Below are 15355 nucleotides of genomic sequence, written 5' to 3'. Positions count from 1 at the left end.
GTGAGAACACGTTTAAGCTTATATAAATGGAAGAATATTTTAGTATGACTATTTTCAAATATATTATCTTTTACATCTCCACCTTTATCACCTACATGTGGCAATCATTAATCTCTGCTAACTCTTCGTTCAACAAATATTTAGTGAGCACAGGTTCCCCATTCTTCTGGCAGTGCTGGCCCTCAAATAAACCACTTTCCTTCTCACCAGCACCTGTCTCACAGTTTGGCTTTCATTGCCGCAGACAGTTGAAGGTGGGTTTGGTTTCATACTTACATGTCAGGTACTATTTTAGGCGTTGGGAAAACATTTAAAAATACATAAAGTATACTACTCCTTTGCTCTAATAAGGGAAACAGACAATAAACAGATATTTTTAAAATAAACAGATATTTTTAAAAATCTAATGCCAGTGCTTTTAATAACAGGTAGTGATAAATACTGTGGGGGAAGTAAAGCAGGGTAAGAGTCAATTCCAATGGAGATGTGTCTAAGAAATGAAGAGAATGCTGAATTTTGGAAGGGCAGCAATGGAAAAGTTAGAAAATACCATGAGGAGTAAGGATGTGTCATTATAGACCAGGTTGAGGTGATTCACACCCTCATATTCCCAGTTGCTATGTATAGATGCAGAAGCTGCACAATGAAGAAGGCTGGTAGGAAAAAAATTGATTTACTTAAAATATGGTATTAGAAGATAGCTGTGTGGATACCCTGAATTGCCAGAAAAGCAAACAAGTGGGTCCTAGAAAAAAAAAATTAAGCCTGAAACATCGCTGGAGGTAAAAATGACAAAATTGAAGCTGTGCTACTTTAGGCATATCATGAGAAGGCAGGGTTCTTTGGAAAAACTAATAATGCTGGAAGGAACAGAAGGCAGTAGGGAAAGGGGAAGACCAAATATGAGATGGATGGACTCCACAAAAGAAACCACAGACATGAGTCTAAAGCAACTGAGCAGGGCTGCTGAGGACAGACATGAAGGATATCACTCATATGGGGTCAGGAGTCAGAGCCAACTGAACAACATGTAATAGATACACAAAGGTGTAGAGAGAATGGCTGAAGTACCCATGTGAATGGCTCTCTTAGCAAGGGATGTCAAGGAAGGCCTCTCTGAGGAGGATATTATTTGAGCAGAGATGGAACAAAGTGAGGGAGCAAGTCCTACAGATACCTGGTGAGGAGGGAGTGAATAGCGAATTCAATAACTGAGACAGAAACATGTTTTTTAATTGGGTGGTTTATATTTGTGAATTAGGAATTCCGTATGAAGAAAAAAAACAAAATGTGGTTGCCCTAGGACTATCTGAAACCTTGGTGTCCTGCATTTCTACATGACAGCAATCTTTAAAAAAAAAATATATGTATTATTAACTTCCGGTCAAGATGGAGGCGTAGGTGTTAACACTGTGCCTCCTCACACAACCAAGTTTAAAGACAAAAAAGTTTTAGTAACAAGAACGCAACCAAAACACAGAAAATTGAACTGTATGGAAGTCCGACAACAACGAACCATTCAGCCAGACTGGTAAGAGGGGCAAAGTCAGTGGCTGGCGGAGTGGGTCGTGCAGGAAAAGTGGCCAGACCCACCCAGGCATGCAGGCAGCGGTTGGCAGATCCCAGGTGTGGGGTGGCAACGGGCGGACTCAGTGGGAGTGCAAGGTGGCTGGCTGACCACAGTCACACATTCACACTCAGATAAACCAGGCCAAGGAGCAAGCAGTGAGACAGACCGAGCAGGCTAGGGCCCCAGTGACAGAAATTAAAGCCTAAAAGCACCAACTGGAAAAACTTTTGGGGTCGAGGTGCCAGGAGAAGCTCCCAGGCTCACAGAGAGTTTGTTGGAGAGACCCACAGGGTCCTAAAGGGTACACAGGTCCACACACCCAGGATCCGGCAGCAGGGGGGCCCGCTTTGCTTGCAGGAAGCAGTAGAGGAGGCTGAAATCCGAGAGAGTGTGGAAAAAGCGCCATTGCCCCTCTCTGACCCCGCCCCACGTGCAGTGAGTGTCACAACCCAGTGACTGGGTCACCCTTCCCTGGTGAACACCCAAGGCTCCACGCCTCGTATGTAACTGGCACAAACAGACCAAAACATTATGACTCAAGAAGAACACCTCAAAGCCCCAGAGCCAACACTTCTAAGTGACCAAGAGACAGCCAACATATCAGATACACAGTTCAAAACACTGGTGATCAGGATGCTCAGAGAACTGGTTGATTTTAGTCACAAATTAGAGGAACAAATGAAGGCTAAACTAATTGAACTGAATGGAAATGCACAGGAAACCATTAGTGATGGAAAGGAAACTGGGACTCAAATCAAGGGAGTGGACTAGAAGAAGAAAAAAATGACCAAACAGAAAAGAATGAAGAAACAAGAATTCAAAAACATGAGGAGAGGCTTAGGAACCTCCAGGACATCTTTAACGTTCCAACATCTGAATTACAGGGGTACCAGACGGGGAAGAGGAACAGCAACAAGTGGAAAACTTATTTGAACAACTAATAAAGGAGAACTTCCCTGATCCGGCAAAGGAAATAGACTTCCAGGAAATCCAGGAAGCTCAGAGAGTCCCAAAGAAGTTGGACCCAAGAAGGAACACACCAAGGCACATCATCATTACATTAGCCGAGATCAAAGTGAAGGAGAGAATCCTAGAAGCAGCAAGAGACAAGGGGACAGTCACCTACAAAGAAGTTCCCATCAGACTGTCAGCTGATTTCTCAGAAGAGACCTTACAGGCAAGAAGGGGCTGGAAAGAAGCATTCCAAGTCATGAAATCCAAAGACCTACAACCAAGATTGCTCTATCCAGCAAAGCTATCATTTAGAATGGAAGGGCAGATAAAGTGCTTCTCAGATAAGGTCAAATTCAAGGAGATCATCATCACCAAGCCCTTATTACATGAAATGTTAAAGGGACTTACCTAAGAAAAAGAAGATAAAAAACATGTATAGTAAAACGACAGCAAACTCACAGTTATTAACAACCACACCTAAAACAAAAGCAAGCTAAAAGGACAGCTATATCAGGAGCAGAAGCATAGAAATGGAGATCACATGGAGGGTTAGCAACACGGGAGTGGGAAGGGGGGGGAGGAGGTACAGAGAATAAGTAGCATAGATGGTGGGGAGAAAATAAACAGGGAGGGCAATAGTAGTGTGGGAAATGTAGAAGTTAAAGAATTTACGACACATGGGCATGAACTAAATGGGGGTGTGTAGGTGGAAGGGGGTGTGCAGGGTGGAGGGGAATGAAGGAGGGAAAATGGGACAAGTGTAATGGCATAATGAATAAAATGTATTAAAAAAAAGAACAGTGCTTGTTATACAGAAGGTACTTGGCTATTACTATCCTAAATTCTAACTGAAATAAATATTCATGGGTTTAAAAAAATATTATTATATATTATTGTTTATATAATATAGTTATGATATAATACACTGTGAGTTATATAATATTATATGTGTATATAAACTACACTGGCAGCCTAGCACCTAGGGTTTATAAACTGGCACCAAGAAAAACCCAAAGGAGTCCTTGAGGACTGGATAGGCATTGGAGGAACCAGAAATCCTTTCTCAGAAAAGTGAGGTAAGATGTATGAACCAGCATGTGTATGGAGGTTTAGAGTTCTTTTGAAGTCTGCTGCCTGTTCTAGCAGTCTTTTGGGGCTAAAGGATGGCTGCCCTCCTTATGTGGAGCATACTTTTTAAGAAACACTTGAATTCTGGAAGACAATGTGATTCAAGTTATTCTCAAAGCTTAAGTCAGTTAATGTTAAGCTGAATGTTGATGTGAGAACAGTTCTTTTAGACCAACAGGAAAACATTTAATTCATTACATGTACAATTGTAATTTTAGTAAGAAATCTTTGTTAGGCTACCCTGTGTTCTAGGCAGTAATGATACATAAAATGATGGTAATGTTCGTAGAAGGCTTCATAGTTTGTAAAGATCTTTTACACTTTTAAATGTTATTTGCTACCTCAAACAAGCCTATTAGATTGGTGAGGCAGCAGTTATTGTCTTTATCTAACAGATAAGGAAACTGGTACTCAAGGGTAAAGGAACTTGCAGTTATTGTCTTTATCTAACAGATAAGGAAACTGGTACTCAAGGGTAAAGGAACTTGCCCAGGGTCATGCAGGTAGTACCTGATAGAGCACAGACTTGAATGCAAGATTTCTAACATCTGATTCCCTACACTTTTCAGTATATCTTAGGATAATTGACAGGGATTTCTGCCATTGAAGAGCCTTTTATTGAATTAGTTTTGTATGTCTTTATATGGATCATTGTGGGTTTTGGGGTAGGTATCTTAATCAAAATGGAAAAAAACGTTAATGAGATCAGCAAAGCAAGTGCTAAGGTACTTTTAAGGCTATTTTAACTAAAATGAGCAAAGGGAAGAGAAGGAATTGGTGATAGAAGATTGCAAGAAAAGGAAAAATGAGTATAAGGTAAAGAAAAAGAAAAGGGTAAATGTGTTCTTTAATACTGTACAGAATATGTACTTAATTGCTTGGTTTGTAAATGGTTTTTGAAATAGCCCTTACCTGGAAAGAGCTCTTTCAGTCACTTATTATTTCTAAGATCTTTGTTGTTTGATCCATCTAAGATGGTCCTGTTATTCTTGACCTGATAATAGCTTTTCTCCTCCCTTTAAAAAAAAAGTCTGCAAAACCAGTACATTTAAAAGTATAATCTCTCACCTTGAAACATTTTTTAATCCTCATCTAAGGTTATATTCACTGACTTTATTTTCATTTTAAGATTGTATTTATTTTTCATTTTTAGAGAGTTGAGAAGGGAGAGAAACATCTACATGAGAGAGAAACTGATCAGTTGCCTTCTCTTATGTGCTCCAACTGGGGATGGAACTTGCAACCCAGGCATGTGCCCTGACCAGGAATTGAACTGGCAACCTTTTACTTTGCAGCATGATGCCCAACCAGCTGGGCCACAGTAGTCAGGGCATGTTCATTGACTTTAGAGAGAGGAAGGAAGAGACAAACACTGTTATAAGAGCAAAACATCTATTTTTATAAAGCATTTTTTGGGGTGTGTGTGAAATATAATTCATATGTGGAAAAGTTTGAACAACATGTAGAGTTGAATGAATAATTATAAAGAAACACCTGTATAATCACCACACAAGCTGGTTAAGAACTAGAGCACTATTAGCATCTACCAACCCAGTACCACATGTCCCTCTCAGTTCACTAGTCTGCTTCTTTTCCTTGGAGGTACCACTATCCTAACTTTTGCACCTATTTTCTGTTTTTCTAAAAACAGTATAGCTTCTTATGTATACAACCCTGAACAATATTGGTTAATTCTTCCTGTGTTTTGAACTTAAATGAAATCATACAGTGTACATTTGTCGTTTTCTTTCACCATATGTGTGTATAATTAATTTTTTACAAATGACCTCGTAAAATATGTATTATTAGTTGAGTTTTACAGTTGAGAATTTGTGGCCCAAAAGGGGTAAGATGACTTACTATATTGTATGATAGAATGCTGGGGTGAAAATGCCAAAGTTTTCTATACTTTTGCAGTCAGCATTAAGGAAGCTTGGCTGCCAGTAGAAGTGTTCAACATGTACAAAAAAAAGCATGGAACTTATTGAACCCTTGTCTAATAAAGGTTCAATAAGTTCCATACTCTTTTTCCTAAATATAAGCTTCACAAGGGGAAGGTTCTTGTCTGCTTCATTGACTGCTATATTCCCAGCACCTGGTACTTACAGACACCTAGCAAATATTTGGTTATTGAATAGCTACTGTCAACCAAATACCATTAAAGTAAATAGTATAGATGAAACAAATAACATCAGAATTTGGCTAGTTCTCTTACTGCATTGAAAAGTGGGCCTTTTAACACTCATTACTCATAAATGTACTGGGTCCGAGTATGTATGCAGGTCATTCTGTTTGATAATTAATGTAAATAAAAAAATCAGTGTTTTTTGATGCATAACAAATTATCACGAATTTGCCAGTTTACAGAAACACTCATCTCACAATTCTGTTGGTCACAAGTCCATGGTGTGACTGGGTTCTTTGGAATCTCATAAGGCTAAAACCTTTTCTTCTAGAGCTCAGGGTCCTCTTCCTAGTTTTTCCTGTTGATTGGCAGAATTCAATTTTTTGCAGTTATGGGACTGAAATTCTTCCTGCTTGGTTGTTGGCCAGGAGTTGCTCTCAGTGACCTGTGGTCACGCTCCAGCCTTGGTAGGTAATCCCCCTCTATCTTCAAAGCCAGCAGTGGCATATCTAATCTTTCTGTGTTTTGATGGAAATCATTATGTGTGTAGCTCCTTCTGCAGCTGCCAACAGGGGTGGGAAATGGGAGGTGGAGGGATCTGCTTTTAAGGGGCTCTTGCTATTAGATTAGGCCCACTAGGAAAGTCCAGGGTAATGTCCCTATTTTGGGGTCAACTGATTAGTAATTGTAATTGCATTTGAAAAGTCATTTTTGTATGTAAAGTAACTTGGGTGTGATATTTTATATTCACAGCCTTGGGTATTAGGGTAGGAAACCTGGGAGTCCATTTTCAGAATTGAGCCTAACACAAGTAATAATGATGCTTCATAACAAAAGTTTTATGACAGCTTTGGAACAGTAGGGTGGTGTGGAATTTACACTTTATCAGGTGCTTTCCTATGGTAAGATAGAGACTAAGTACAGATCTATAGTATTTGTTTCTCTGGTTTGGAGTTCTTTGGTTGTTTTGGTTTACTTCTGTGGGTTTTGTTTGTTTGTTTTTTGCCTTTTGGTAGCTGTTAGAACAATTCCCAAACCCCAGCAGTGTAATACAGAAGTTCTGCTTAAGGGTAAGTCAGCTTTGAAGTGGTTGTATATAAATTCAGGGGGGTTAAGCAAGAGAAGATACAAGACTGCTTTCTCTGAATGTATTTTTTCCCCACCCAGGAAATCTGGGCTTTTCACAACGAGTTATACTATTGTCCTCCCTCATTTCTCATTTGTATTCCGTTAGGCTGTTTTTCAAACATAGATAGATGAGTTTTGAGTACACTGAAGAATGTTGTAATGATCTTCACAAGAGAAGGAGAATTTAGTAACCTTGGCAACTTCACTTAACCCCCTTCACTCAGATTGTGCAGTTAGAAAAAGGTTTTCTCTATAGTCATCTCTGGTTGGTGCACCAGCAATAGTTTCATTCTATGCTTCTAAATTAAATCGAATCAATATTTGATGTTGATGCTGATTTTAATGAATTATTTTATAGATTTGTTAAGATTATTTTTTATTATTTATTTTCAGAGGGAGGGAGAAAAACATTGATGTGAGAGAGACACGCCCCAACCAGGGACTGAACTCACAACCCAGACACGTAGCCTGACTGGACTCAAACTGGTGGTCTTTCACTTTGCAGAAGGGCACCCATCCAGCAGAGCCACACCAGTCAGGGCTTTCATTGCCCTTTCAAAACTAATTATTTGTGACCCACCACACAATAGAGTTAATAGTGTTAAAATTCAAAATTAGATAAAAGGATAGAAAGCACCTTTTAATGGAGAAAACGAACTAAAATAATTTTGCTGCTGGCCAACACTGTCTTGGTTTTAACAGTTCAGAGCTTTTGCTGTGGAAGTTTCTGACAGAATTTTAAGTGGAAAGTTCATAAGTAGATGAATTTTTACATTCTGGTTTCAAAAACAGTGATATAAGGAAAAGATGACTCTGGGGAAGAGAGTATTTAAATCTAAATCACCTTCTTCAGTTATTTCCCATTTTTAGCCTTTTAAAGTGAAAAATGCCCTTTTGGGTGTTCTAAGACGTAAATACTTCCAGCATGGTTGGATATTTGAGTAAGTTAAAGAAAAAGAACATATTTAGGAATATATTTTAGGCAGTTGAATAAAATTAGATGGTGGTTAATTCAGACCCCAAACTATGGTGAGTAAAAATGTTAATTAAAAAAAAATTAATTTTCCTGGCTGGGGTGGCTCACTTAGCTGGAGCATTGTGCAATTGACCAAAGGGTCATGGGTTCAGTTCCCTGTCAGGGTACATGTCTGGCTTGTAGGTGTGGTTCTTTGTTGGGATGTATAGGAGAGGCAACCTATTCATGTTTCTCTCTCACATGTTTCTCTCCCTCTCTAATCCCTCTGTCTAACATCAATGAGCAGGTCTGCCAGTGAGGATTTTAAATAATTTATTAAGATACATCCATTTAAAAAAATGAATACATTCTCACTGAGGAAGACAATGGAATAAAATGGGAAAGTCTGCACAGTTCTTTTTTCCTAAGCAGAAAGAAGGGGAGCCCTGAAGTGTAGTAGTAAATTTTGTGTACATGTACATGCACTGGCTATATTGAGAAAACATTTAGGCATATAAATAGCATAGTATGCTGAATTTATGGTATTGAATAATTTAAATTTTTCAGTATCAAGTAAGTTGTATATTCTAGAAATAAGTGTGTATCTAGCTTAAGAAGTAGGTTTTTAGAGCTTCATGATATTAAATACATCACACCTTTTGCTGAAAGGATTTTTGGTCTAGATTATGGCTGAATTTAGTATTTTAAAAAACCTTAATACATACTCACGAAAAATGCAGTAAAATTTCACAAAGCGAACATACCCATGTATTCAGTAAGTAGAACACTCTTAGCACCCCAGAAAAGTCTCTTTTCTTTTCAGTAACTAAAGTTAACTACTATCCTAACATCAATTGGGGTGTCCAGCCCATGGCCCAAGATGGCTGAGTGCAGCCCAACACAAAATTGTAAATTTACTTGAAACCTTTTTTTTTGCTCACAGTTTTTGTTAGTGTTTGTGTATTTAATGTGTTGCCCAAGACAAATTTTCTTCTTCCAGTGTGGCCCAGAGATACCAAAAGGTTGGACACTTGATTCTAATACATTTAATTCAGACAAGTCTTTTGTATCTGATTTTACTAGGGTAGTTTGTGATAAATAATTGAGATTTATTATAACCCTTTATGGTAAAAGAAAACAGGATAAAACATTTAGAGACTTAAATTATGTAGTGAATTAAGACTTTTTTTGGTTAAGGAATTTATAGCTGAAACCCAGAGGGGCACCAAGTAGGATCCAGAAATTCATATAATACATTATTCTGAAGCTCTTTCCTTTTCTGTTGATGCTTTTGTTTCATTTCCCATCCACCAAACCATTATAAATTCTCTATGGAATTTGTGTCTGGGTAAATTCTTCTTTCTTAAGTGGTATATATTAAATCTGTACATTCTTTGTAATGTAGGTTAATATTTTGATATGTTATTGCTGGGAGTTCATCTGTAGTATTTTACTTGGATAATCTAATTTGTTATTTTATCTAAGTCGATTTAAAACACTTGTAGGTTTCTTATTGTATATAGATATATATGTGTGTATATTTGTACATATATATATATATTTTTTTTACAAAAAAATCTGGCATGGTGATGTTATTGTATGGATGATATTTTTGCTTCACCTTGTTTATTTTTTTAAAAGAAAGAAAATTATTGTTTATATTTAATAGACTAATATATTTAAGAATATATATGTATATACAAGATATTTTATTAGTTACTAATATTAATTTAAAATAAATGAAAGGATTTAAAAGGAACATGGGGAAATCTGACAAATATCTACCAGACTTCCATGTGAAGAAGGCTCATATAAAGAGGGATGCTTGCTCTTTCAGGAGTAATTAATACTAGGTTAATAGGCAGAGAATATGAGGTTTGATTCCTATTTTTTTGGCATTCATCTAGAGTTCAGTGACAGTGAGTTCATGTTACATGCCAGGAACTATGTCTGGGCACTGGGAATATAGATTAAGAACAGGCTAGTATGGATAACAAAGATACAAATAATTTCTATTGCATAAAAATATATTCTACAGAAGACATATATTGGGTTGGCCAAGAAGTTCTTTTTGTTTTTTCTGTAAGGTGGCTGTGGTAGCATCTAGTTGTCTTTAACTTCATTTGAAACATTTTTGTTAGACTGTATTGTGACAACTGTCATATCAATGTGCATTTAAAAAAAATCAAAATTGGTGAATTTTTGTGTAGGCATTTTAATTTTGAAGATGGAAAAAATATGCAACATTTTCAGCATATTATGTTTTATTACTTCAAGATAAGTAAAAACTCACCTGAATTGCAGAAAAAGATTTGTGCAGTGTATGGAGAAGGTGCTGTGACTGAGCCAATGTGTCAAAGTGGTTTGCGAAGTTCTGTGCTGGAGATTTTTCACTGGACGATTCTCAATTGCGTAGACCAGTTGAAGTTGATAGAGGTCAAATCAAGACATTAATTGAGAACGGTCAACATTATGCCATGTGGGAGAAAGCTGACATACTCAAAATATCCAAGTAAATAGTTACTGGTGAAAATGAAAAATGTGTTTTTTATTTTATGGAAAAAAACTAAATGGACTTTTTCACCAACACAATGTGAAATGTTGTGGGGACTATAGAGGGGGAAGAACTTACATCCTACCTCTGATATATTTTTAGGCACAAATTTTTATTTTATAATATTTCTTGATCCTTATGTTCAATATAAATACTTGACTCCACCCAAAATAATCAACCTTATTTTCAGTTTTTATCTGTATCTTTAATTAAGCTGGTCTCAGATTGCTTCATGTGTGTTTTATTTTCCACATTTGGTGAATGATGCATAAATTAAAAAGTACTTTAATGTACATGAGCTTATTTGGATCCTACAGATATGTTAGGAGAGGGTTTATTATCCTTATCTTAGAGATAAGAAAATGACAGTTGCAGAGAGGTTAAGAGATTTGTTTAAGATCACTGACTAAGAGAACAAGGGGACAGTGACCAGAGGGGAGAGGGAAGGGAATTTAAGGGAGAAAAGGGGGAGGGGTCTTGAGGAACAAGTATGAAAGACACAGGGATGAGGACTAGGGGGGGAGGAAATGGGAGGGAGGTGGGGAGCACAGGGCTGGGGCGGGCTGGGATGGGAGAAATAGACAAAAAAATGTACTTGAAAAATAACTAAATAAAAAAAAAAATCACTGACTAGTAAACGCCTGAAGCAGATCCCATTTCCTCTGACTCCTGATTAAGAACTCTGTACGGTATACCACCTGTGATACCTAGCAAGGTATGTAGTGGGTGGTCAAAAAGTTAATTGATATATACTATTCATACTATAATTCTTCTAATAGAATAAATTGTGAAGGACAGTGGGTAGGTTGTAGAAGATTCTGATGAGTACTGTGGATATGGGAGAATATGTCAAATGAGTGATTTTTGTAGCTTTTGCTTTTCAGGATTGCCTAGTCACATCTGCCTCTTGTGATATTCCAGAGCCCTTTGTTGGTATTATGCTTATGTTCTTTTTAAAATAAACCTTATTTTGTAGGTGTCTAGGTAACTTGACTTCCCAGAATGCCCCTCCGAATTTTAATCTTTCTAAGAGTAACGATTTTTCTTAAAGTGCTGTCAAATAATTCTGAATAAATATTTGTTGAATGAGTAAATGAATGTATCTTCTACTGCTTTTTAAAATTAAGCATGGTTCTATATTTTATCATTTATTATATATCTGTATATAATCCTAAAGCACAAAAATGAAATAATGATTTTGCATTTTTTATGTGACACTTGAGTTAAATCTCATTTGTTTTAAAGAATATTTCCAATGAATGTGAAAACCTTAACAGTTTTTAACTAGAGATATCTATGCGTTATGTGTGGCCTATCCTGAACCTCTTGGAGAAAGACTTTATACAGAAACTAAGATTTTTTTGGAAAATCACGTACGGCATTTACACAAGGTAAGGAATGATACATACATGATATAAATACGTTTTAGCTGCAGAATTATTTGTTTATTAGTTCACTGTTTTTCAGCCCAGAATTTAGATCAAGTAAAGGCATATTTGTTTTATTTCTTAAATAGCATTTTTCTAGTTATATATATTTAAGATCTATGAATCAAGCACTGTTCTGTTAGGTTTCACAGGGGAAATTAGTATAGTTGTTCAAGATCATATAATCAGCAAGTGGAAAAGCAGGGTTTCAAATCAAGGATTGTTCACCTTTAAAATGTGCTCCTATGTCCTCTGGATAGAACCAGGTTTTCTCTTACTGTTGCTTTCTACCTCTTGGTTAATCTCTCTTTATTATTTTCATCTTTTTGCTGCCTCTTCATATCCTTTGTAAAGTCTTATAAAAACCTAAAATTAAAAAGGGAAATGCTAAATTTAAAAGCATGAGAGAAACTGTTTCTGACCATATTTTTGGCTAGTATGCCATATGTACAGGGGCAACATCACAGACTTGATCTGTGCATAAACGATGAATTTGCAGTATTTGACTGTAGACAGCATTTCTAACTTAACATACTGATCTTTTCAAGGAGCTAAATGAGATCATTTATTGTCTGGGCTAGCGACTCAGACTGTACCTTTTAATAGACCATGGACAACTCACATAATCTATTTTAAGTATCTTTATCTATAAAATGGAGATAAAACAACACAATTTAATGCTTAACTTTGAACAAGGCTTAGAGGATAGTTTTTAAAGTGGCAATAACTCATAAGTAGTGCTTGATCATGTGATAGTTTCTTTCAAACATTCAGAGGAAGTGCTGTACTTTTAGTTGTATATGGTAGATAGTATTCTGGTATGTACCTGTATAGTTCATGAAAGCAGTGTTGGTGACATACTTTAAATTGGTTTTAAAGTTTTAAAGTTAAAGTTCTTCTGTCATGAGCTAGTGAGCTTTGGTTATACTATAATGGATAGGTATGACGCATTTATGAATTTTACAGATTTATATTTTAGAATAAGTTGTAAGTGTAATTGTTTAAAAGCTTTGAAGTAATCTTAGATTTATAGAAAAGTTGCAAAAATAGTATAGAGAGTTCTTATGTTCTCATATCCAGTGATAAAAGAAGTTGGCTCAAGTGTAGATGACAAAGGAAATTGTTAATGTAGCCAAAAAAATCAGTTTCACCTGTGAGAAGAAATTTGATTGGGGGAGGGAACTTTTTAAATTAATGAAGTACTTACTACATTAGCATTATAGATAATTCAGTATATACAGATAAACAAAAAGAATAAAATAAACATCACCAATAACATAATTCCACAATTAACCATTGTTAATATTTATGATATATCTATATTGAAATATATCTCTTTTGGTACATATGTAATTTGATTTGATAATTCCTGTAATGCATACTTTTGCTTTGTGCAGACTTCCATTTTTTATTAGGAAATTGAGTCATGTTATACACTTTGTAGCCTGCCTTTTGTTTTTAATGATATTGTGAGTCTCTCTTTATTTGTCAGTAAATAGACTTTTGTAGTCCTGGCAATGACAATAAATTTTTTTGGGCTGTGGAGATACTATAACTTGTTTAAATGTTTTATATTGCAGGACATATACATTATTTCCAGTTTATATAATTTGTTATTATCAATAATACTTCTGTGAACATTCTTGTGACTAAATTATTTTTGCATAACCAAACTTTTTGTAGGATAAATTCCTAGACCTGGAATGTACTGGGTTCTAAGTCAAGACTTTTTTACTGTTTTTGACATATAATAACAAATTTTTCTTGGATTTAAATTGTTTCAAACCAGAAACAGTAATTACTAAGGGTACCCTACTCCCCAGGATTATTAATAGTTGCTATTTCTAATTTATTTACCAATAGGATTAGGAAGAAAAGCATGATTTATAGGTTATTTCTATTGTCCTAAGTCTTAATTGTTAAAATTCCAAGTTTAAAGGCTTTGCACTAGATAATTAGTTAGATGAAAGTTGAGGTCAAGATTTCTTAAGGTTATATGGACAGTTAGTTAATGAAAGAACGGAGAACTTCCGGCCAAAATGGAGGTGTAGGTAGACACTGTGCCTTCTCGCACAAATAAAAGAAGGACAACAACTTAGAAACAAAAAACGACCAGAACTGCAAGAAAATTGAACTGTCCGACAACCAAGGAAGTTAAAGGCCACACATTCATCCAGACCTGTAGGAGGGGTGGAGTCAGGCTGGGTAGACTTGGACAGCCAGGGAGGAGAGGGCTCCCAGTAAAGCAGCAGCTGGTGGATCCAGCAAGACAGGGGATTGTGGAATGGGGCACGGCAGGCAAGGCGGCTGGCAGACCAGATGGTCCCACATTTGCACGCAGATAAACCAGGCAAAACTGGGGAGCAAGACACACCACACAACCTAGGATCCCAGTGTAGGGAAATAAAGCCTCAAGTCACTGATTGAAAACACCTATGGGGGTTGAGGTATAGGGAGAGACTCCCAGCCTCATAGGAGAGTTCACTGGAGGGACCCACAGGGTCCTAGAATGTATACAAACCTACCCACATGGGAATCAGCACCAGAAGGGCCCAAATGGCTTTGGGAAGTGGAGGAAGTGACTGAAATCCAGCAGAGAGCAGAGCATGCACCATTGTTCCCTCTCGGATCCTTGCCCAAAATACAGTGTCACAACTCAGCTACGTGGGTTACCCTACCCAGGTGAATACCTTGGGCTCTGCCCCTCACTATGTAACAGGCCCATCAAGACCAAAAAAAAAAAAAAAATGGCCCAAATGAAAGAACAGATCGAAGCTCCAGAAAAAATACAACTGACCAACAAAGAGGTAGCCAGCCAGTCAAATGCACAGTTCAAAACACGGGTGATAAGGATCCTCACAGAATTGGTTGAATTTGATTGCAAATTAAATGAAAAAATGAAGGCTATGTGAAGTGAGATGAAGGAAAATGTACAAGGAACCATTAGTGATGGAAAGGAAACTGGGACTCAGATCAACAGTGTGGACCAGAAGGAAGAAAGGAGCATCCAACCAGAAAAGAATGAAGAAACAAGGATTAAAAAAAAATGAGGAGAGGCTTAGGTACCTCCAGGACATCTTTAAACTTTCCAACATTTGAATTATAGGGGTACCAGAAGGGGAAGAGGAACAGCAACAGGTGGAAAACTTATTTGAACAAATAATAAAGGAGAACTTTCCTAATCTGGCAAAGGAAATAGACTTCCAGGAAATCCAGGAAGCTCAGAGAGTCCCAAAGAAGTTGGACCCAAGAAGGAACACACCAAGGCACATCATAATTACATTAGCCAAGATTAAAATGAAGGAGAGAATCCTAGAAGCAGCAAGAGACAAGGGGACAGTTACCTACAAAGGAGTTCCCATCAGACTGTCAGTGGATTTCTCAAAAGAGACCTTACAGGCAAGAAGGGGCTGGAAAGAAGCATTCCAAGTCATGAAATCCAAAGACCTACAACCAAGATTGCTGTATCCAGCAAAGCTATCATTTAGAATGGAAGGGCAGATAAAGTGCTTCT

General features: G+C 36.9%; 1 protein-coding gene across 5 annotated transcripts in view; it reads left to right on the top strand.

The window, feature by feature from the left end:
- CUL2 (cullin 2) overlaps positions 1-15355 on the top strand; it is a 136716-nt gene that overhangs the window by 41241 nt on the left and 80120 nt on the right. For all 5 annotated transcript variants that reach the window (XM_037131555.2, XM_037131547.2, XM_037131527.2 and 2 more), the window contains one exon: positions 11703-11805. In XM_037131555.2, the coding sequence (XP_036987450.1) occupies positions 11703-11805 (103 nt within the window). The remainder of the gene's footprint in view (positions 1-11702; positions 11806-15355) is intronic.

Source organism: Artibeus jamaicensis, unplaced genomic scaffold (assembly GCF_021234435.1).
Source record: "Artibeus jamaicensis isolate MK-2021 breed Jamaican fruit bat unplaced genomic scaffold, CSHL_Jam_final contig_515, whole genome shotgun sequence".
NCBI classification, from domain to species: domain Eukaryota; kingdom Metazoa; phylum Chordata; class Mammalia; order Chiroptera; family Phyllostomidae; genus Artibeus; species Artibeus jamaicensis.
Note: the sequence above shows the minus strand (reverse complement) of the source record. Positions and strands in the feature narration are given on the sequence as shown.